General features: G+C 42.1%; 1 protein-coding gene across 5 annotated transcripts; it reads right to left on the bottom strand.

Moving 5' to 3' along the window:
• Positions 1–1248: 1248 nt before the first annotated feature.
• On the bottom strand, positions 1249–21647 carry LOC308324595 (cAMP-dependent protein kinase type I-alpha regulatory subunit-like). 5 transcript variants are annotated; one of them, XM_080776708.1, is made up of 11 exons: positions 21602–21647; positions 18201–18386; positions 16731–16907; positions 12313–12419; positions 11200–11261; positions 10356–10402; positions 9519–9677; positions 9248–9308; positions 8388–8509; positions 7254–7374; positions 1249–6435 (listed from the first exon to the last, which is right to left on the bottom strand). In XM_080776708.1, the coding sequence occupies exons 2-11, from the start codon at positions 18378–18380 to the stop codon at positions 6263–6265; spliced, it is 1209 nt and encodes a 402-aa protein (XP_080632834.1). In that variant the 5' UTR covers positions 18381–18386; positions 21602–21647; the 3' UTR covers positions 1249–6262. The 5 variants fall into 5 exon arrangements, with proteins under 5 accessions (XP_080632834.1, XP_080632837.1, XP_080632835.1 ...); XM_080776711.1 differs by having other exon boundaries at positions 7254–7335; positions 12313–12404; positions 21549–21630; XM_080776709.1 differs by having other exon boundaries at positions 12313–12404; positions 21549–21630.
• Between the last annotated feature and the right edge of the window lie 3534 nt (positions 21648–25181).

Raw genomic sequence — 25181 nt, forward strand, 5'->3', positions numbered from 1 at the left:
GGAAATTGCGGAAATGGAAATTGCAGAAATATTAATTGCGGAAATTGCTCTTCACTTATAGCCATAGGCGGCGGGTGCGTTTTACCTTTGGGTAGGCTATAGAATTGCGTTGGGGGGGGGGACTCTCGCGGCCGAGCGAAGCGAGGCCGCCGCCGCGGATTTATTTATTTATTTCTTTCCCAGATGGTCTAAAAATGAGTTATTTAGCATACTTTTACCAATGAATTAGCCTATACAGACAACGACTTTTGGACGTCTTTTTCTCAAGTCTCGAGTCAGTCAGTGTAGATTACCCGGCGGTGTTGCTGCCCCTCCGGGAGTCGCGGCTCATGGCCCTTCACAGACGGCACAGAGACAGCAGTCACTCCGCTGAACGTGTCAGTGTTGCTGCAGTGGTGTGAACTGTGAACCGTGCGGGCACTGAGTTCTGACAGCCGACTCACAGCTTCTTCTTCTGAATTAGGCTACTTTATCTTTGCCTTGAAAAATACATTTTGCGTTTTGCTGTTTCCCAAAACAAACCAGCGTGCGCTACTCTTTGCTACAAAGCGACTGGAAGGACGAGGTTTACAGACACACCAATAGTAGTCAATCATATGCTGATTAGGCCAGTTGCTGTAGTGTATAGCCTATATCCGATCAGCGATCACCAGGGGGCAGCGACAACACACACACACACACACACACAATAGCCTTCTATAATGCTGCGCACATATATTATATATATTTAAAAAAATACCCAGGATAATTTTTGGGAAGGCTAAGCCTTCCCTAGCCTTATGCACCCGCCGCCTATGCTTATAGCTATCTATTTTCAGGTAGATTGTTTTATTTTACTCAGTCAGCCATATCACTACTCATTTTTTTTCATGAAAAAGGTCATAGCTGGGTAATCTATTTTCAGGCAAATTGTGTTTATTGTATTTTATTTTACTTTATTTTAACATGGGGCTCAATGGCAGCTTTATAGGCACTCAAAAATCACATTCACCATGCAGGTGTCTGTGCAAATGCAAACATCAATTTTTAGATTCCCCATGTTCTGAACATTAAGAAAATGTATATTGTTTTGCTAATCTCCACACATTTTGAACGAAATTATATTAGGTGACATAGTGAACCTGACTATATTGTAGGCTATTGACTTTTTAAATGAATCACCATTAACCTGTCAGACCTAAACGTTATCCTTAAAACAATTAGTTCAGAAACAATTAAAACTCAGAAGCATGTGAGATAGATGCAACGTAGAAATGCATGTACTAACTTTATTTGTGTGAATTGCTGGATGAGCAATTGTCTTGAATCATGTTTGCCTCAACACATGGGTATTGTAGTACCTGTGGCAGTAACCAGTGGTTCTCAAATGTTTTAATTACAAAAAGTGTACAAATGCAACATGTGTACTCGCAAGAATAGAGTTCCAAACCTGTTCCAAGACCACTTTGAGAACCAGTACAGTAGACTGAGACTCTATGACAGGCCTTCTTTTAAACAATAAGCCAGCATACCGTGTTCCCTCGAGAAAGCCTCGTCCACGCCCTGTTGCTAATGTTTATACATCAGAAAATGTTGAAAAATAGCCAGATCACATATTTAAAAAAAAGTGCATTTGTTAATTCTCTATGAGTTGTGAAGTTGGTGTCTGTTTCTCAAGACCATCCAACTCCAAGGCCTTATTAGCAGACATAACTTTTTATCCAACAGTGGGTTTTTTGGAATACTTTGAAAATACAAATTTCCTATGTGATTAAATCAACAGCCTGGAGCAAAATGTCCCGTTTTAAAAGTATATGAAATAAGACACACACACAAACCGCAGACAATAATTGTCTCATATGACAATGAGATTGCCAAGCCCCAATTCTACACCAGTGGTTCTCAAAGTGAGGTCCGGAGACCCCCAGGGGTCCTTGAGGGGGTTTTCCCCCATCTAGATTGATATTTAGGACCCAAATGGACCTTTCCAGGTCTGTAAACTCCAATAGTGTTCAAATGGAACCTTACGGGTCCACTTGGTTCCATTTGTACACTTGTTTAGTTATTATAATTGGGGTCTGTGGCCTAATGGTATACAAAACTGAAGATCCTAGGAATAAAAGAGCAGAACTGGTCTACAATGGAACACATAGAACAACATAATGGCAGTCTGATCTTCCAAGAGGTAGCGGTTTCTTTCCTATTTTTAACACGGTATATCATTTTACCTTGTACTTATATTAAACGCTGGGACCAGAAGTCACAAACTAGCAGGCGTATAGAAACATTTTCTTTTATCCTGAATATATATATTTTATATATCACAAACTGTGCAAAACATATGATTGTGGTCATTTGCTCCTAATATACTTTCACACAGAAGCTATATGCTATATGTATGTGCTAACTATGACACAAACATTATGGTACCATTATTAAGGGACGCTTTCGACATTTTCACTTTGACCTGTTTTCAATTTGTTCAAGACACTTGGAAAGTGTTCAATTGAGTATACACGTGCACTTTCCACACATTAACTTAAAGTAGGGATGCATGATAATGACAATTGAAGCAGATATAACCAATTGATAATATGCAAATTTGCAATGCATCTTTAAGGAGAATTCCATGCTAGAAGGCTTTCTTACCTTTATTTGTAGTCGTTACGTCCCCACCAAAGAGGTCCAGGTGTTATTTTGTGCGAAGGCGCATTATTGGCTATTTCACCTACCATAAGCCCTCAATGAATTGAATTGCATTGAATTCAATGGGCATTGGGGTGCTGTGCTAATTGGCTCATTTCCATCGCTCAAACATATTTTTTTTTTGTATATATACACTTTCTTCATAATGTAAATAGTATTGGCACACTTTGCTACTTATTTTGATGGAAATAAGCGAATTAGCACAAAAACACAAACCCCATTGGAGGGCTTATATTAGGGGAAATAATGCACTTTTGCACAAAACAACACCTGGACCGCTTTGGTGGGGACGTAACTACAAATAAGGTAAGAAAGCCTTCTTGGAACTGTCCTTTAAACCTGTTACCAGTTGTAACTATAATAACTCTGGGGTGTAGATGCAGACTTAAAAATGTCTTAGGCCTACTGTTGCACACATAAGCTCAAACAACTTAAAAGTAGTAAAGATGTAATACATATTAGGACTGAGGCCGAATGTTGCTATATGCTGTAGATGAATGGGTAAAAAAATTATAATCTTAAAATGTTGTACAACTCGATTTTAGACCCTTTTGAAAGCTTCGCCCAAAAACACCTCAAAATATATTTTTTACGCTCCACATTTCAAATATAAATATAATAAAACAATGGCTAAAATACCATAATTATTTTGGCGATAAATATTTGAACCTTAAAATTTTAAGTAAAATAACGTCCCGATAGAACGTATACTAATATGATTAATCGAGCATCCCTACTTGAAAGTTTTTACATTTTAAACGACCATGTTCTGGTTCCGTTGAGGAAAGAAAATCAGCTAGCCATCAGTAACTACTCTCTTGCACACTGACACAAGTGTCTGGTGAAGGAAAAAACAAACACATTTAAAATGTCCAAGTATCCTATCAGTATGGCATTTCATTTACACCAAGTACCATGAAGGAGAAAAAAGAAATAAAATAGATATACACAATATAATATTATGCAAAATTTAACTAAATGTTACATGGGAGCACAGACAAGCCTTTGGCATATCAGTCCAAAAAACATAACGCGTATAGCCCGACCGATATGTTGGCCATATTTTTTCCCCGGTACCAGCAATGATATAGCCCATGTGTCCCGATTTTTTTACCACTTTATTTATTTTGAACATTTTCAAAATTGTTGCAAACTAGATCGGCTATTTTTTTTTAAATGTTTGAATAGAAAAGGGGATTACCGGACGGTAAATGAAATAAAGTTTACTTCGTATTCATTTTTTTCCACTTTCTTATAATTAAAATGTTCTCAAGCTGAAACGGAAATCAAAATTCTAATTCAGACAAAAATCGGACCAAAGAAACTTGCCATCGGCCGGGCTCTAATATATTCCTTTCAGCTCAGCCATTTGATAGAAAAAGCATCATATAATTAAAATGTATTGCAGTGACACTTGAAGCATGAGGACGTAACTAACAACACATGTGGAGGGCAGAGGCTGAACCGTCTCTTCCTCTGGGGGGGCCTGGTGAACGTTCAAGAGAGGCACAAAATCAACATCCCTCTTCCGTCTCCAAAATAAAAACAAAACTCCCTGGAGTGGATACAGCCGGCCAAGAATGATGTCGGTCGAAAACTGAAACCTCTCAATTGCTTCTCATTTGTTTTATAAAGCAATTGCCCGACTTATACTTGGGTGGCGTGACAGAAATTGAAATCTACAAGGTCACAATCTGCCATGTTTGGTCGCTTTCACACCTGTACTTTGGTAGATGTGATTGGCATCATTCTTACATTTTTTTGGTTCATCCCCTATATTTATGCGATTGCATTCACACCTGCGGTGATCCGCACGCTGGTGCGCTTTCAAGCGAAGCGAAACCACCGTTTCTTTTGTCGAATTAAAATGCATTCGTTTGATCCGCACCAGAATCCGAATGAGCCTTCACACCTGCCCAAACAAAGCGCATTTTCCGACAATACACACAGGCTAGGATTCGTTTTAATCGCAGTAAAGCATTCCTGGTGTGAAGGGGGACGTATACATGCAGGTTAATCTGTGTTCAGAGTGACAGGGGACCTGTGTCATTCTTTCAAAAATGAATTTCAACGTGAATACTTTTTAACTATGTAAGTAATGAGGGACTTCCCTTCACAACTTATGCATCTCCTTTTGGTGCCTTTACCAAGACATCTGAATTTGTTCTCCTTCTAAAAAATGTGGCACAAGAGAGACCGCGCACAAGTGAAGCTCTAATGTTAGTACTTAGCGGATTCACAGGGAATAACAGATATTTGGAGGTAACGGAGCAGGCAAAGCAGACCGATGACAGAATGACAAGTTATCCCGCACAGCTGTGCATCATTTCCTGTTATAAAAAGCGACACACTGGACTTCGTGTCTATTCAACCTATACTAGATGGACCATTTGAATTTAAAGGGACACTTCACCCTTTTTGCAAAAAGATATACCGGTATGTTAATGACGTTTAGAAGCTTTAGATCACTTTCCTGGGGGTATTTATGTGTGTAATATGTGGTTTTAGATATTTTAGATTGTAGCAGTGAGCCTGTTGTCTCTGATGTCATGGACACTGGTCTCACTACCTTCCTGGACTACAATTCCCATAATTCTTTGGTGCACTGCTCCTCCTTGTTGATAGGGGGAGAGCTGTCTTACTGAGACAACATGTAGTCCAGGAAGGAAGTGAGCCCAGTGTCCATGACATCAGAGACACTGGGCTCACTGCTACAATCTAAAATATCTAAAACCTCATATTACATACATAAAGACCCGCAGGAAAGTGTTCTAAAGCTCCTAAACGTCATTAACATATATTTTTTTGCAAAAAGGGTGAAGTGTCCCTTTAAGAATCAGGTCAGGTTTTGAAAATAGATGTGTGAAGCGGATCAGCGCAGTGCGTCTCAAATTAATAACTGCACTGCAGGTAAAAAAAAAAGATCCAAACACACTCATCATCATTACTGCACATTACAGCAATGTTTCTCAATGCCGGGTCCGGGGACCCACCAGAGGTCCAAATTGTCCCGCCTGGGTCTGTATAACTCTGGAGAACCATGTTGTACACGGTACATGCTTTGGTGATTTTAGAGCATAAACTGGGTTCGCAGAGCTAAACTAATGGTATCAAAGCGGTCTAATGCAGATCAAACTGATGATCCTTGAGAATCACTTCATTCCAGGATGTTTGCATCCTGCACGAGGGAGGGGTTTTGTCACGCGGTTTGCTTCCTGCATGGTGTATTTCACTATAACGGGGAGTCAGTCAGTTACCGACGTCCACCATACTAGGCCAGCCCCCCCCCCCCCCCCCCCCCCAGGGTCCGGTGGAATAAAAAAAAAGAAAGAAAGTATGAAAGAAAATACTATTTGATTAGATAGATACACAGAATACAAATGTGACAAGAGGTGGAGACAAATAATACGTTTAAATGATCGCGGAGCGGGGCGCGCGGCTGTGGCTATACGCGACCCACTCAAAAGAGAAAAAAGGAACGAATGAGAAAATGAAATACATTTTTGTATTTGTGGACCCTGCGATGGAGGAGGAGGAGGAGGAGGAGGAGGAGGAAGGAACAGAGGGACGGACGGCCTCAAACGGACAGGGAAACGAAGCTGTTGTACTGCTGGATGTTTCTCTTCAGGATGTCGGAGCAGGGCCCCAGCACGCGCTCAAAGCGCGGGCGGTCCAACTTGACGCACTTGAGCGGCCCGCGGGACACCACCGTGGCGGCGCGCGGACGGTTCATCAGCAGGGCGATCTCACCTGTGTGTGGGGGAGAAAGGGGACCACTCCGTTAACCCATGTCGACCGAGAACCGATTCTACAAAATGTCTAAATCAAGACAGTTTTCTGTTTCTATAGGTCGGCCGTTTTCAAGCATTTTCATGTCAAGAACCCCCGAAAAAAATATATGAAATTGGCGGCCGACTCCCATCTGAAAATATGTAGTCCCAGGGACCCCCACCGCCTGGAAGCAAAGACTGGAGTAAAAAGCGTTCGCTCTGAAAGAATATGTTCAAAGATTTGCGGCACATTTTCAAAAAAAATAGCAGACCTACAAGCTCGTAGTGCGGCACTCGGTGCCGCGCTATGAGCTTGTAGATCTGCTATTCAATAGCTAAAGTATAACATAATGCTTTAAGTATAACAATGCTTTAAAAACACCAAAAGAGGTTCCCGCCCCAAAATGGGTTAAAACTAAAAACAGACGGAACCAACTGTCTACTCTATACACACACACACACACACACACAACACAAGATATTCATCTAAACACCTGTGTGGTAATTTGTGGTAATCTGTCTATTGTAGGTAGCAGTGTGGACGCAGCATAGGAGCCCCGGGTGCAGGTCTTTTTTCCCCCCCGACAGCATATTGATCCGAAACCTCAATCCTATAACCTAACCCTAACCGCAAGCACGGGAGCAGCGCATGTCGGACCATCGCTTTTTCGCATCGCAGCGAATGTCCCCCCCGCTGCGGATCGGATCGTTGCCCCGTCGGCTAGAATGCTGTCGGGAAAAAAAAAGGCCGCCTCCCAGGAGGCGCCCCGCCAGATCAACGGCCATCGTCCCACTCACCAAAATAGTCTGACGGCCCGAGTCGGCCGACCTCCACAAACTCCTCGTTTTCAGAGCGCCTCTGCAGAACCGCAGCTGAGCCCTGGACCGCACGGGAGAAGGAACACGTTGAAATGACACTCTGCAAAAACAGACGTCGACAAAGATACCATGTGGAAGAACAGCTGGAATAAATAGCTGTATATAGTTGGAAATAAACTGAACATGCTTGGGGGAAATAAGTTCTCAAGTTTCATTCACCTGCTAACAGGGTGGGGGGCGATATGGATTTTTTTCAAATACCACAATATAAATGTATTTTTATCTAAGACTTTTAAATGATGTAATGACATCGTAACCCCAGAAGGTTCAATTACGTTTGATCTCATCTTTAACCAATTTAGAGCCAAGGCAGATTTTAAAATATATAGCAACAACCACACACAGGATGTATCTGGCTTTAAGTAACATAAAATTAGGGCTGCAACTATCCAGTTTTAAAACAAAATCTAAATGTATTTTACATGTCGTCAAAGTGAAAATAGCAGATCTACATGCTTGTAGAGCAGCCATTTTAACTTTTTTTTCTCCCCCCTCAACGTTTTTGAAGCATTTGGCCAATACTGACATGCCCAAAACAGGGACGACATACCATTACATTATTTTGTCATCAATTACATCAGTTGGATTAAAGGGACACTTCACCCTTTTTGCAAAAAGATATATGTTAATGACGTTTAGAAGCTTTAGAACACTTTCCTGGGGGTCTTTATGTGTGTAATATGTGGTTTTATATATTTTAGATTGTAGCAGTGAGCCCAGTGTCTCTGATGTCATGGACACTGGGGCTCACTTCCTTCCTGGACTACAATTCCCATAATACTTTGGTGCACTGCTCCTCCTTGTGGATAGGGCAGGTCTGTCTTACTGAGACCACATGTAGTCCAGGAAGTAAGTGATCCCAGTGTCCATGACATCAGAGACACTGGGCTCACTGCTACAATCTAAAATATCTAAAACCACATATTACACACATAAAGACCCCCAGGAAAGTGTTCTAAAGCTCCTAAATGTCATTACCATATATTTTTTAGCAAAAAGGGTGAAGTGTGCCTTTAACCTCTACATGGAGTGATAATATGTGTGAGGCCTGACCTCCAGAATGATGAAGAACTCGTCTCCGGGTTCTCCCTGCACCACGATCTTCTGTCCGTCCTCGAAGTGCACCGTCTCCAAGGCGTCCGCCACCGTCAGGCGCTCCCACTTGTCCAGAGATTCTGTCACACAAACACACCCGTTCAGATCATTGACCCATTCTGGGCTGGAAGTACGCCCTATTGGCGTTTTAATTAAGCATTATGTCATACTTTAAGCTATGGGGAAAATAGCAGATCTAACAAGCTCATAGCGAGTGCCACACTATGATGCTTATAGGTCTGCTATTTTTGAAAAATCGTGAAAATGCGGCACAAATTTGGAATATATATTCTTTCAGAGCGATTTTTTTTTTTAATCTTTGCTTCTGGGGGGTCCCTGGAACAACATATTTTCAGATGGTTGGGGTCCTTGACATGAAATATTTTGAAAACCCACTGAGAAACATGGGGTTTTTCAGCAAACTGTCATGATTTAGAAGACATTTGTAGAATCTGGTGTCAGTCCTAAATGGGTTAATCCATTTTAGACCCGAGACCAGATTCTAGAAAATGGCTTCGGAAACGTTTTTCAAGTCAAGGACCTCCAGAATTGCTATGTAATTGGCCGCCGAATCCCCATCTGAAAAGATGTTCTTCCAGGGACTTGGTGCCGTGCTATGAGCTTGTAGATCTGCTCTTTTCCCCCCAACAGCTAAAAATAATGGTTAAAAGCTATAAAAGGTTACTCAGAGCGTCCACGGGTCTAAATGGGTTAAAATACATACAGTGCATTATTAAAAATAGACAAATAATTAAAATGCACAAACACCCATTCATTGTATTCTGCGGCCACCGACAAAACACACAGAAGACCCTTACCTAAAATGGACACTTTGCTAAGGAATTCCTCGTACATCTTGCGCTTCCTTAAGGTGCTCCCCTGAAAAGAAATAAAGACAAATGTATGAAAGATAACTTTAAAAAAAAAAAAAGATATATGGATTTAGATTGAATTGTTCCGTTGCAAACACATCTGGTTGTTAAGAATGTTAAGCCACACGAAAATGTGATATTCCTATAGTAGTGTGACACTCCGGCCAAGTGACCGACAGACGGCGAGACGTTGCCCTGGTGTGTGACTGTGACTGACCATCAGTATTCTGCGGTAGCTGTCTCTGTCGATGCCCCACAGCTTGACGTTGGACTTGGCTCGGACGGTGGCCGCACGGGGCGTCCCGTAGATCAGGGCCAGCTCCCCGAAGCTGCCTCCCTCGCCGATGTTGGTCACCAACTCACTGTTCACGTACACCTAGGGGCCAGGACAGGACAGGACAGGACACGACGCAGCACAAGAACACAGACCCCGGGGCAGAACAGAACAGAACAGAGAGATTCCAGTGTTTAAGATGCGAGGCCGATTCTACAAATGCCTTCTAAATCTCAACAGTTCTCTGAAAATAAACCTACAGGTATTACTGCTACACGTCATTGCCGTCAGGCAGAAACCTCTTATCTCCATATTTTTTGCAGATCCACCAGCTCTAAACGTGGCACGAAGTGACGTTTTGAGATTGTAGATCATGCTACCTTTCATCATTTTGAATTTGAAATCGGGGAAAAAATGACAGTGTTCGTCCCTTTTCACCCGAAAAAGTGACGAAACCACAATCTAAAATGACACGGATGGCTTTCCCGGATTGAATGGGTCGAGTATCCTTCAACGGGGGGCTATGCCAATATTTCCACCGACGTTATGAAATTACAAATTTGGCCATTCAGCATATAGTCTTAGCCAAAGCGAGACACGGTATAAAGCACACTAGTAAAGATTGCAAATAACTAACATGCAGGTTAACTACTCCTCTGTGCTGTGTAGGATGAGCTCATTAAAGGAGAGGCCAAGTTTAGATTAGACGTGGATTGTTTGTTTTTTTATCACAAATTGTGATAAAATGACACCCATATAAACAGACCAAAATAAACTTACGTCCATATCCCCTTGATCGATAACATAGAAGTTGTCTCCTTCATCACCTGGGAAAAAAGACAGCAACACAGATGAAGTCAGCCAGTGACTAAATCCCTTTAGAGACCCCAGGCCAATTACCTACAAATCCCATTATTTTAATACGCATGCTGTATATGAACATATTATTGGCTAATCAGAGACATGTGCGATACTTAGGGGCTGTATTTTGCGTGTCTTAAGGACCAGGTCTTATTCCCTAACTTGAGTAAACTAAAGACCTGGAGGCGTGGTCAATGCTCTTTGGCCACTCAGAATAGCCAAATGGCATTGGTCACGCCTCCAGGTCTTTAGTTTACTCAAGTTAGGGAATAAGACCTGGTACTTAAGACACACAAAATACAGCCCTTGGTCCCCTATTTATTTGCCTTTAAACCTCCAACACGTTGGTCCCTATATGGACCGAAACACTGCGACGTTTAAAAGAACAACGGAGCGGAAACAAGAAAGAAAAAGAAATAAAAAAAAGCCGGCACATTAGAGTGTGAGAGAGTCATGACTCAGGATGGGAGGGGCTGTGTGTGTGTGTGTGTGTGTGTGTGTGTGTGTGCGGATATATAAAAATATTTTTTCAACACCACTAGTAGCTTGCGAGCTTGTAGATCTGCCAAATGTTCGCCACATAAGAGGGATGTGCTGGGGTTCATGTGGGTATAAGACCGGTCTTTAAGTTTATGTATTTGAATGTACATTGTACACACGGTCGAAAAGCTATGCTGGTCAAACGGGCATATGGGGGGGGAAAAACTGCACAAATGCATAATAAATAAATTTATCCCCCTTCAATTTGCTGCTGGACACTCACCTTGCTGAATGACCGTCTCTCCAGCAATGTAAGTGACGGAAAACATGGCATCAAAAATATCACTGGAAAAGAAGAAACGGTACAATTACAGTGAATAAATTGGATTAAAGCTATTAAAAAAAAGTCTCACGACCGAAACATTTTGTGTGGACGTCCTATGCAATTTGTGAAACAGTGTGAACGTATCCCACCAAAATTTGCGCAAAACAATAACACCACTAAAATTAGGATGTTGCATAATTTTAGCTGCTGTCCTACATACTGCCAAATCAGGTGAAATAAAATATCACAGATTGAGGCTTTAACCATTGCTTTTATGAAATAGCCCGAGATCATTAGGTTTTTATGGAAGATGCTCCTGAACAATTTATAGTTGTTTGATATAATAATAACCGGAAATAGTCTTTCTACGAGCTCTTAAAGGAGAATTCCATACTAAAAGGCTTTCTTACCTTTCTTTGTAGTTGTTACGTCCCCACCAAAGAGGTCCAGGTGTTATTTTGTGCAAAAGCTCCTTATTGGCTATTTCCCCTACCATAAGCCCTAAATGAATTGCATTGAATGGAATGGGAATTGAATGGGGCTATGGGGTGTTGTGCTAATTCGCTTATTTCCATCGCTCAAAATTATAATTTCTTTGTATATATCCTCTCTTCATAATGTAAATAATATCCCAAGTGGCACACTTTACTACTTCTTTCGATGGAAATAAGCAAACTAGCATAACACCCCATAGCCCCATTCAATTTCCATTCAATGCAATGCAATTCATTGAGGGTTTTTGCACAAAAAACACCTGGACCTCTTTGGTGGGGACGCAACAACTACAAAGAAAGATAAGAAAGCATTCTAGCATGGAATTCTCCTTTAATGTGTCGCAGCCGGATTGAGAGCTTGTAGATTGGCTGTTTTTGCTGTGCAACATGCTTCCATGGCGGACACCTGTGTGTCCATGGAGGACACCCTGGCTTCTATGCAAACCAAATGACGACTGAGCATATAAAACCATGGGCTGAACCCCTTGCCATCACAATTAGATCTGAGGCCCAAGACGCTACAAACAAAGACATGCTACGAAACAATATGAGACACATTAAATATGAGGACCATTACCTTCTCTCATTGTCATCCAGGTGTGCAAACAGAACATTCTTCTCGATAGACTTCGCCAAAGCAGCCATGGTCTTGTAGTCTTTAGGGATAACCTGGGGTGAAACATCCTGTTTACATCAAGTTTACAAAAAGCTTTACACAGTCAATGATGTCAGCATATCAGAATGCCTGAACAGCAAATTAAAACAATCATAGATGCTAAGAACTAGTTGGTTATAGTAAACCTTAAAATTATAATTGCCAATAGTAATGTTATTAATCCAAAAGATCTTGAAGAGGAATATCTATTCTGAATGTAATACCATAACCAGCCTGTATTTGTCTTTCGAGAACTGTCCCATGTCGACACATTTTATTTATGTTTCACATAGAGATAACAAGCATGCACCTCAAGATACCTCAACGTACAGCTGATTTAGGCCTCTTTTAGACGGCGATCATCTCCGGATAAAACGGCAAAGTCTCGTTGCGTTCTAATTTTGCATTGACCCTTTACACGAGAACGCACACTTTATGAAAACGCTCTAATGTCGCTAGGTGGCGGTAACGGGCTGCCAAATAGACCAGTCACCCACGACTCCGCCACGTACAAGAAGAACCAGGTAGCTTCCCCCTTCACGCAACCCTATCAGGGTTTTTAATGACTCTTCCAGAACACAACAGGGTTGTGGCCGTCGCTCGCTGCCTGCTTTCTATAACGCATCGAGGTGACACACACAGGCTGACAGGCAGCCCAGAGCAAGCAGGCAAGAGCGCGCCACGGGATCGGGATGGTTATATATTTTTTATAATACATCAGGCTACATAAATGCTGCTGCCGCCTATCAGAAAGGGGGCATTTTATTTACATCATGGTTTTACATTCGCCATCGCTGATGTTGCGGCGTTTTGTAGGCGAGGAGGGAGCTGGCTTGTTCATTGTAGGAACTCCATTATATCATATATGGCTCTGCATCAATGTAATAAACGTAATGCGTTGTGAGCCAACGTGAGCCATGATGTCGTAAGTTTTGCGGATTTGCCGTTTTGCCCGTTTACACAGAGCCTGGTAAAAATGGCGTTTTCAAAAGATTTCCACTCTGGAAGGTGGTTTCACTTTGTTGCGTTTTCACCTCCCCCAAAACATTCTTGTCTAAAGGGACCCCAGCAAACGAGCCGTTTCCTATGAACACCGTTCTCGTGTAAAGACCACCTTAAGTCGACTAAAAACAAGCCTGCACCTCAAGATTACAGAGATCATCAGTCAACACATACAGTTAATTTTGTCGTGACCAATGTTTGGTTCGTGAAAAGAAATCTATGATATTTCAAACATTTTGCAAGATAATTGAATACATTTAAACATGACATTTCACGAACAATTAATTAATAATTGAATAAAAGAAAAAGAGCTTTTATTTTCTCTATATAGTTTGAGTTCCGGTGAGACATAACCCTTCTCTTTTGGGAACCACATGCAGTTAAAGGGACACTTCACCCTTTTTGCAAAAAGATATATGTTAATGACGTTTAGAAGCTTTAGAACACTTTCCTGGGGGTCTTTATGTGTGTAATATGTGGTTTTAGATATTTTAGATTGTAGCAGTGAGCCTGTTGTCTCTGATGTCATGGACACTGGGCTACATGTTGTCTCAGTAAGACAGCTCTCCCCCCTATCCACAAGGAGGAGCAGTGCACCAAAGAATTATGGGAATTGTAGTCCAGGAAGGTAGTGAGACCAGTGTCCATGACATCAGAGACGACAGGCTCACTGCTACAATCTAAAATATCTAAAACCACATATTACACACATAAATACCCCCAGGAAAGTGATCTAAAGCTTCTAAACGTCATGAACATATATTCTTTTGCAAAAAGGGTGAAGTGTCCCTTTAAGAGGGAAGGCATTACGTCAACAGACAACTGTTAACATCCTATAGACCTATACCATACAATTGGTCAACTGGGTGCCCAGGGGCTACACTATCACATATTGTGGCACGCAGGTTAATATCAGAATAATAATAATAGATATATTATTCATTTCAGCTATAATTCCAAACATGACCTGCTTTAATTACTTCAGTCTATATGTGTATAGCTTAATAACTAGAATTAAAATGTCAAATGTATTTGCATTTAGTTCATGAAGTTAAACTATAACTAAATACATTTAGAATTAACACCCCGAACGCCTGGGGGGTATTTAGGACCATTCAATCAGAGCGCCCAGTGATTTGCAGCAAAGGAGCACATTTCAAGGTGCAACAGGCGCCATCTTGGATGTAGCTGAAAAGTAGCTAGATGTAGCCAAAATACCCCTGAGGCGATTAATTAATTCTAACACGGCTAGCGACGGGCCGTCAAAAACAAGATTTTAAGGTCTCATCCACTAAAATGGGGGGGGGGGGGACATTTTGGTTGACGTCTCAACCGGAAATGACATTGAACGTTGCCCAACAGGCGCTCCTCCCAGCCTGCGGAGCTCGATTAATTATGATAATGATATCAATAAAGTTCCATCCTGTGATTAATCTCCGTCCTGAGCGTCACCATTTGATAGGACGGAGACCTCCGTTTATGCCACTCAGGGTGTTAAATACAAATGTTACTTTCCAGGATTCCAATTTAAAAAAAAAACAGCAAAAAACATTTTCAGGATTTCAATTCAAATATAGCAAAAATAGCTGATCTCTACAAGCTCAAAATCATGCCGCAGTGCGACACGTTTCGAACTTGTAGACCGGCTGTTTTTGCTACGACAGAAATATGCAATGTGGCCAGTTTGGAATGAGTGTGGAAATAGAAATAGTGTGTCTCTCTCCGTCGTCAAAGTTGCCCATCCCTGCTCTATCCACACTTTTCCTGGGCTGTGTGTGCTCCAGTTCCTGTCGATTTGATCCAATGAAAGCCAATGAAACTGGTCAGATGACCAATGATATCCAATGAAAATGAGGAACTGGAGCACACACAGCCCAGGAAAAGTGTGGATACAGTACTATACTCAGGGGTGCGCATGCGTCGTCAAAACGTCTGGTGTGCGGTAAGATCAAAGGCATGGAGGCGCATTTGCGCACCCAACAGCTGAGAGACAGGGATTTATTAGAGAATGCTGACAGGCACTCAAATGAGATGTTAACGTCCTGTAAAGTAGACTTAAGAAATAAAACTAGAGTTGACTAATCAATACAAGTGGCTCTTATTTTGATGAGGCAGTTTACGCACAGGAAGTTCCGTTTCACTTGTAAACAAGCTATACGATGGATGAGCTGTCAAAGTGCTAGTCGCTAAACCACGTTAGCGAGCATGTTTACAATATGAAAACTGTCACTTAAACAATGCAGGTTACACAGGAATTAAACATGGAACCTGCAGGCAGCATTAGGAGAGTAATTCATTGTATATATGTGTTGGACGTATGTGGTTGTGTTAGTGATAAACGGACAGCTTAACGACGACACTGTCTGTGGGCAGGTTATACTAGCCCAAAATAATAGTGGGCACGCCTGACTATACTGTAGTGGGTCAGTAGCAAGAGGTTAAAGGGACACTTCACCCTTTTTGCAAAAAAATACATGTTAATGACGTTTAGAAGCTTTAGATCACTTTCCTGGGGGTATTTATGTGTGTAATATGTGGTTTTAGATATTTTAGATTGTAGCAGTGAGCCTGTTGTCTCTGATGTCATGGACACTGGTCTCACTACCTTCCTGGACTACAATTCCCATAATTCTTTGGTGCACTGCTCCTCCTTGTGGATAGGGGGGAGAGCTGTCTTACTGAGACAACATGTAGTCCAGGAAGGAAGTGAGCCCAGTGTCCATGACATCAGAGACAACAGGCTCACTGCTACAATCTAAAATATCTAAAACCACATATTACACACATAAAGACCCCCAGGAAAGTGTTCTAAAGCTCCTAAACGTCATTAACACATATATTTTTGCAAAAAGGGTGAAGTGTCCCTTTAACCCATTTAGACCTGAGATCGGATTCTACGAATGTTTTCTAAATCAGACGTTTTTTGTTGTTACTTGTTTTTTTTTGGGTGCTCAAACAATTTAATGTCAAGGACCCCCAAAAAAATGATACAGTGAGTATATATATGTTTGATACATATTTGACAATATTTTTTTCCCAGGGAGTCCCCAGAAGCGAAGACATCAGTTAAAACCTATTGAAAAATAGCAGATCTACAAGCTCATAGCGCACCACCGATTGTCGCGCTACGAGCTTGTAGGTCTGCTATTTTTGAAAAATCAAAGAACGACTGACATTTTTTAGAATCTGATCTCAGGTCAGAATGGGGTTAATCAGACCAGTGTGTGTCCAGTGGAAACCTCGTGTGAATCTGATCTCAGGTCAGAATGGGTTAAAAGCTATATAAGGCGACGTGGACGTTGTCCTCAGGTCTGAATGGGGTTTTTTCAAGCGCTGACCTTTCGGACGTAGGAGTCGGCGTCCTCCTCGGTGTAGACCTCGGCGCTGATGGCGCCTCGCCGCCGGCGGCCCTTCACCACGGGGTTCATGGGCGGCGACACCTCGTCCTCGCGGGAATCTGACCGGCAACTGTTGGACCGCTGCGCCTGGTGCGCCGTGATCTGTCTGGCCTCCTCCTATACACGGTGGAGACACACAAACACACACACACACACACCATTGATTGAGAAGACAACATTTTAACCGGTGTGATGATTTATGTATATTCAATTTGCCGCAACTCTGATTTCTCATCTGGGATCATGTTTATGTACTTCTTTTTATAGATATTTTTTTGTCTATCTAATTGCAAAGACGGCAATACCTTGATCAACGATCATCAAGAGTGCATATATGCCCGATCTGCAGCAGAGATGTACGGATTACCGATCCGGGGTCCAGGGACTTACGGTCTGAGATGCACCTAATTCCTAAAAGGCCTGAGCTTATTTTGGATGTGCAGAGAAGTAATGGGGTTGAATGTCCGTGGGCACGGAATTGTCCCGCAACGCGTTTGTTTCGTACACACGGCCGTGGGCGACCAGACCTGGGCCTTTTGTTTTATTCGCCGTTTTGGATAACTTTTAAAGACATACATGGTTCTACCTCGGAAACTCAATCATACGTCACATGTTTGGGATCACGTGACAGGAGGGAAAATTCCACCAAAACAACTTATCGGGGTTTTTGGGGAAATTAGTGAATAATGGCACCCTCTCTGAGGAACTCTGAGAGTATGCAAATGGAACCATACTCTCAAGAGTTATGGGGGGTCCTTAAAATTAACCCATTTACACCTGAGGCCGGTTCTAAAAAACACCTCATAAAACCTAACTTAAGGTTTTCTGAAAACCTTAAAATTGTTTTGCTATATAAGACACAGAGATGTGACATAGAGGGCGGCATAAAAAGTTAAACGTATAGGTAGCATCAGGTCTAAATTGGTTAAAGGATTTGAGAACCACTGATCAACAGTGGAAATAGCCATGCAAAAAGTGTGACGTCATGTGAGCTTGTAGATCTGCTATTTCGGCTATTTATGAAAATCTGATAATATATGAAACATTTTTAACAAAAAAAAAAAAGATCATTGATTATCTCAAATAATTACAACTATGTAATAACTGTGTAACAGGTCCGAGGTTATGTCTGAGTAGGAGTGTCATCGCAGGTCTGATTGGCGGGCCACCAGAGACATCCAATAGAAGAGTTGGGATATTGGGGCAGAAAACAGCCCCGGTCACGTGTTTCATGTACCCATTGACTCCAATGCATTGCGTAAACCTCCCGGTTGTCCCAATTTGAAGCCTTCAATTAGGGACAAACCAATAGAAGTCTATGTAGAAGAGCCGCCATTGGACTAAAAAGCCCCATGAAGTGAACAGAGTTTGCGTAACTCCGTCTATACTCACACGCACACAACAACCCACCTTCTCTAGCCTCTCAAAGTGCTCCCTGAGGAAGGCCATGGGCCGCTCGGGCCTGGAGGTGCACAGCTGCACGATGCAGTCCTTGAGCAGCTGCTGGATGTTGTGTCTCTGCACGTACTGCTCACACTCCCGAAGGCTGCGCTCCTCATCACTGCCTGGACCAGAAGACGACGCCATCATCCCCGTCTGGAGAGACACGAGAAAGGGAGAGGGAGAGAGAGAGAGAGAGAGAGAGCATAAGGGCCCATTGCAACGGCTCCGTGTCTAAATCTGTCTTGTCTATAACACAAGTGAAACTAGGGCTGTATTTTGTATTGATCGAATACGTATTAGTCATAAATGTAAACAGCACATGGTACAGTCATTAAGGGATAACACAATTAGGCGATTGTGTAATCGTCGTTTGCGACACGGTACAAACAGTAAACGCTCAAATGAAAAGACAAAAGACACGTTTACACACCGTCCTTATTCTGGACATAACGGGTCGACGACCACCACCACAATGTTCACGTAATATGTGAACATTCGCCGTTCAACAACACGGCATGGTGTGAGTTTGTTATGCAGATCTGCTGTAGCCTGTTTTCACTGTGTGATGTGCAACAGTACAGTATCGTTTGTGGTCAAGGCGCATTACCGGTACGCAAAACATGTTCCATCCTTCTTAAGCGAGGTGACAAAACCAGCATGGGCGTGGCAAAGCCCCTCAGTCACAGCTAGGAGGGAGATGTGACGTAACAGTGATGAAAAATAGCCTGCATCCTTTAGACTCACTACATTGAGAAATGTCACCCTTCCGGGGGTCCTGGGATGCAATACTGTACTCAGTATTGTACTCAGAAGACCACCCCTGGAGCCTGGACACAATTGAGACCAGTGGTTTTCATCCTTTTTCGTAACCATTATTTATTTGGTATTTAAGCCACGGACCACCATTGGATTTTGTCCACAATTCTTTCCAAATTGATGTTGGTACTATAGCATAGGAGAGACAACAGATAACAATTATTCTACATTCTCTAATTGTGTAGACTTGTACATTAAGTATTAGTAGGCTATATTAGTAACACTAGTTTAACTCGAGAGGGTAAAATGACACCATTTGGTTTAATTTTACGCTCTCAAAGATCTAATGGTCTAATTTGGTTACAAACTCTCCATCAATTCACCCTTTGTCAAGTCCCGCCCGCCCGTGGTTGTGCCCCTCTTTGCACCCAGTGTGGTTGCAGTTTTGTGGTTGGACAAAAAATCCTCTCTCTCCATCCACTACCATTGAAATAACATGTTTTTCAGTTGCTTCGTATTGAAATAGACTTGGATGGTTAGAGCGGCGCGATTACATACAAAGTTCAATGCAAGACGAGAATTGCGCAAGCGGGCGCTGCGCGACCTGGTGCGGTACAAGCGGGACGAACCGAGGCGAATATATATATATATATATATATATATATATACACACACACACACATACATACACACACAGGTCCAATTCCTCATGGGGACCGAGATCCCGGTCCCCACAGACTCTACGTCACTGATCACAGGTGCAGCATGGTGACTGGGCACATCATGTTTGTTTTTAGTTATTTTTCCCAAAAATGATGTTTTAGCCAAGTCAACATAAACAAGGCGGCACGAGGGCGGAACAAGGCAGAACGAGCCTGCTGGTTAGTCGGTCAGGGACCAATCAGAAGGCTGACAAAGGACCACTGGTGGTCCCCCGGGCCACCGGTTGAAAACCACTGATTTAGACCGTTGGACGTGGAAACACAGTCTCCTGTGCAGCCTGTACCAGGCAAAGTGTATAACCATAACACACAGGCGTGAGATCTAGCCTGTTTAGACTGGCTAGATCTCACGTTTGTGTTATGACTGTACATATATATACACTTTGCCTTGTGTAACACGTCGAGAGAAACCATAGGAGGGGTTTGAATACTTTAAGAATGTGAAGGCACACAGCCACACCGTAATGGTAGCACGCACGCCTCGTTCTGCGAGGCGTTGTGAGCTTGTAGATCTGCTATTTCTGGCAAAAAGGTTTGGTGTAGGTAGCAGATAAAGTAAAAGCTTTGAGGGTTGAAGTTATTCTGCAACATAATGTTATACAATATGTAGTTGCTCTCTAAATCTCTCCCTCTTTGAAAGACCCCCGCTTTACGTAGTACAAGGGACGAGAAAGCTTTTCGAGAAACGCTAGACCAGAGAAGTGCTTTTAGCTTTTCAAGTTGTCATGAGTGAAGAGCATTGTTCACGTTTACCCCTATAACCAAACAGCAGTCACCACCACCTCCCTCAGCTCAGTGAACAGGGAACACACCCTCGCGGTGGTCATAAGATGAGCTGAGGATTGAACAACAACAAGAAGAAATCTTAACCAGACGCCCTTAGGGCCCTGAAAAAAACAGGTTATATTTTCGGCAATGTCAGTGTTAACCTATGCTACTATGTATGTGTGACTATGAGTACCAGTAGGGGCAAAAGTGGCGCTGTTGTGCCAGAAACAGAGAGAGAGATAGTGCTGAACTGTTGCCTGCTAATGAGGAGAGAGGAGAGTTGCACCACTCAGTTCACACGGGTGTGATTTTTTTAAATGTGTCACTCGGGGGTCTCACACGGATCTCTCTCTCGTGAACAACAATAAAGTGTGACAATTGATCTATAGTGTGGGAAACGGCAACCACACTAACTGACAGACTACAGTCTACAATAAGATGACTGCAGTACAGTTAGCCTAATATTTAGACTCTCGTAGATGTATTTGATCGATTCTTTGTGACATTTGAAAATGTCAGAATCGACGATAAAATACATCTACGAGAGTGTAAATCAGAGAGACAGTACAATATTAACCAGAATAGTCTATAACTAAAACTCTGATGGTCACTGCACTGGTTTGCATCAACACTCAAGTCAGTCAGTCAAGACAGTGCACTACGGAAGCGACCTAAAAAGGAAAAAAAACAAAAAAAAAACACCAGCAGCTAACTTGGGGAAGTTAGCTTTAGCAGTTCAGCTAACGTCGGTTAAACAGTATAAAAGAACAAAAGGGAGAAAAGGAGGAGGAAGGAATTGTGCCGCACGAGCTAGCGTTCAGCATTGAGATTATACTTATTATTATCCTGTTATTTGGATAAGAGTGCACCTTCTGTCGTGGAATCCAGAAGTCAACAATAACAACAAAACAGCCATTTTGGAGCTAGAACGCTAACCTTGGCTAACGCCAACAAGCCCCGTTCGTTCACTTCAGCCAGACAGAGACGGCTGTATCAACACAAACGTTAGCAACAACCTGTATGTTTTATTTTTCGTTTGAAAATAGTTTGCTTACGCAGAGCAACTTACCGAAATTGAACTAAAACGTTTTCTTTGGTCTTGGAAAAATGACGTTGACTTACTTGACGCGGTGACCGTTGATCTGTGTTGTTTTGACTGAGTACAGGGGTAGTGTTGCCAGATTGTGTGAGAACTAAGCAGCCAGGTTTATTAAAACAAGCCCAAAAGAAGCGACTACTAGGCTATTTGAAACAAATAAATAACGGACAAAATGTGACAAATTATGTTTTTTAATACATTTTAACATCCGAGTAAAAGGTAGCAAAGGGCATTAGGGCTATGGATCAGAGCTACCAGGCTGACACATGGGGGGAGGTCCTTGGATAAATACACAGGGCTATGGTACAGGGTCCACATGGCATGGAAATATGTGAGAATCACTGGACAGTGGACATTCACAATAGGAAACAAGCCAAAATAAGATTAACACCAATAATTAAACCTCAAACCACACCAGTTGCAACTCCTTGCAACTACCGCCCTATTTCTATTCTAAGCTCCATCTCGATTCTCGAAAGTGATGGAAAAAATTGTCTATGAACAGGTTGAAAAGTATCTTGCCACTAACAAATTAATGTACGAGTTCCAATCTGGTTTCAGAACATCCCACTCCACTGACACAGACACATGTCTCCTCTGTTTGAGCGACCACATCAAACACGAGGTGGATGCTGGCAAATACTGCGGCATGGTCATGTTGGACCTCCAAAAGGCTTTTGACACTGCGAACCACTCCATACTGCATGGTTAACAAGCTTAAAGCTATTGGTTTTGATAGCACATCAGTGAGCTGGATGCAATACCTGGAGGGGAGAGAACAGATGGTGGAGGTGAACGGAACACTGCCCCCATCTTGCAATGGGTCTGGTCCACAAGATTCGATACACCACCAAGATACCCATGTACCTGTCTAAATACTTCCTTAATGTAAACAAAGTCCACACCCACAACACCAGAGGGAGTGCAACAAACCATGTACAACCCAGATTCGGCACAAACAAGGGACTACATTATTTTCGCTCCTATGCCACCAAACCCCCACCCCCCCACTTTTCCCCTCACTGTATATGTTTCCTTTCCCTTTTTGCTTCCTTTATGATGAATTCCTGTTCTGTTCTTTAACTATAGTTATGTGGTGGAGTTCACCTCCACCATCTGTTCTCTCCCCTCCAGGTATTGCATCCAGCTCACTGATGTGCTATCAAAACCAATAGCTTTTAGCTTGTTAACCAGTATGGAGTGGTTCGCATTGTCTATTTGCAGCCTACGTCTCTAAATGTTTTGATTAATTGAACATGGTGGACCCTGTTGTAAACAAGTGTAATGCTTAATTGGGTCGTCCACTCACAGTTAACAGTCTTTGTATTGAGTGTGTGCTTGAAATGTACTGTAATTCTGCAAACTGTTAATAAATATTTCAATCAATCAATCAAAGCATTGGTGTGGTTTGGGCATAGGCCTGAAGCCCAAAGTCGCCTATAATAAGCCGACGTGGCAACACTGTTTCCGCTCTACACCGGAAACGGGCTGAAGGCCAATCGAATGCAGCACTTATTATTTATGTATTAAGTGACGACTCGAGGACTACAACAACAAATTTATATTTTTGCTATTTGGGTTATATTGCCATTACTAGTGTTGATGATGTCTAGGATATAGTATTAGTATTAGTGTATATTATGTCTTTACATGTCTATGAATTGAATATCATGGACTCCCTGTTATTTGCACTACAGCACTAAGTCCACAAGGTGGAGAAAAAGGCTCAGGAGAGACAGCCGTGGAGATGGAGAACCAGATATTTTCTACTATAAAGTATAGCTATATCAGAGAGAGAAGTATTGACAGCTCAAGTGGCTGTGTCTTGAAAATACACATTAATTACCGTAATATGAATCCAACATACAATGGTGACAGTGCTGTCAAACAAGTCTCTCAGCTAAGGGGTGACCTCAAAAAAGACCCCTAGCCGGCGGTCTATAGGATTTGGCTGGTAATAGTTTTGTGTAGCACATAGGTTATTAGGAGTATAGTTTACCACCAAAAAATACTGATGTTCTATCAATTACACACCCTATGAACAGTAGTGGACATATTTTGTCAATCGAATTAAATAAATGTAACCAAACAAGCTATACACTTCTTTCTTTCTTTTTCTATTTTGTTTTGTTTTAGCCCTTTTCTGCCTTTTTTGATAGTTGAAGTGAAGATGCACAGGAAAGAGGGAAGGAGAGACACACGCAGCGAGTCGTCGGGACATGCGACAGGCTGTCAGGCTAGCCTATTAGTGGATAAGGCAATGAAGGCATCATGATCTGTCACAAAACGTATGCTCAGCAAGGTTTTTTTAGGCTTTAGGCTTGTAAATGACATTAATCGATTTGAAAATATTGTTTATTGTACCTGTGTAATATGTAATATACTGTGTAATACAGTATAGGCAGGGGCGGCCTTAGGAATCTGGAGGCCCGTTTCAAGACCAAATATGAGGCCCCCATATACCTATGACATCATTATTTGGTTGATACAGCCGTATTGATACAAATAGTTTGAGATGTTCGAGTCACCAGGGGTTTTGTGTGATTCTGATTTTGATGTATTTTGCGTGTCTTAAGTACCAGGTCTTATTACTTAACTTAAGACCTGGAGGCGTGAACAATGCCATTTGGCTATTCTGAGTGGCCAAATAGCATTGACCACGCCTCCAGGTCTTAAGTTAAGTAATAAGACCCTGGTACTTATACAGCCCTCTGTCTTCTCTCTCTGCTTTTTGCTCTTATATGCAGATCTGAATCTGTATCTGTATTTTTTATTTTTTTTTGTGATCATTTCGCCCGGTCTCTTCACCGTGACAGCCAACCCGCCATTTAGAATATAGAATATAGAACTTTTTATTTGTCATTGTACAGGTACAACGAAATTTCAAGTAAGCAGTCCTTAAAAGTGCATAGACAAAGATCTACAACAAAAAACAAAAAAAGACATGGCAAGAATAAAAACACAAGGTGAGCACGACACATCCTATACTAAAAATACATTATTGCACAACTCCAATACCATATTGCACATCCCCATATTGCACATATTGTCAATTTTGCCTGGCTACATTCAGTGCAGCTATGGCTCTGGGGTACAGGCTGTTCTTCAGTCTATTTGTGCGGGTTCTCAATAGTCTGTAGCGCCTGCCAGAAGGCATTAAGTCAAAGTGCGTGTGACCAGGGTGGGAAGTGTCTTTGAGTGCCTGGTTTGATGTGTATGCAAAAAAAACAGCAAATCTGTGCCTGGTTTGCTGGGACCAGATTACATAAATGACCATATGTCTGACTTACGTCATCATTTAGAGCTAGTCATACGTATACTATATAATCAGTAAAATAAAATAGCAAATTGTGCCTGATCTGCTGGGACCGTCTGTATTCCCTGATGAAGGCTTAACCACCGAAATGTTGGTTTCATGATGTCTTAACCTGCTGCGTCCTAATAAAGCACTGGCACTCTGCATGCTATTGGCGTGTGCGGCCACTGTAATGTAAGAACCACAGCTACAGCTACTGATATTAATAACGGGTGTGTTGCATTTACGTGTGTGACCCACCTATTCTGCCCTAAAAAAACGCAGTAACTACATTTGTGGTTGAAATT

This window comes from Protomyctophum bolini (assembly GCF_963924005.1).
Source record: "Protomyctophum bolini genome assembly, chromosome: 11".
NCBI lineage: Eukaryota > Metazoa > Chordata > Actinopteri > Myctophiformes > Myctophidae > Protomyctophum > Protomyctophum bolini.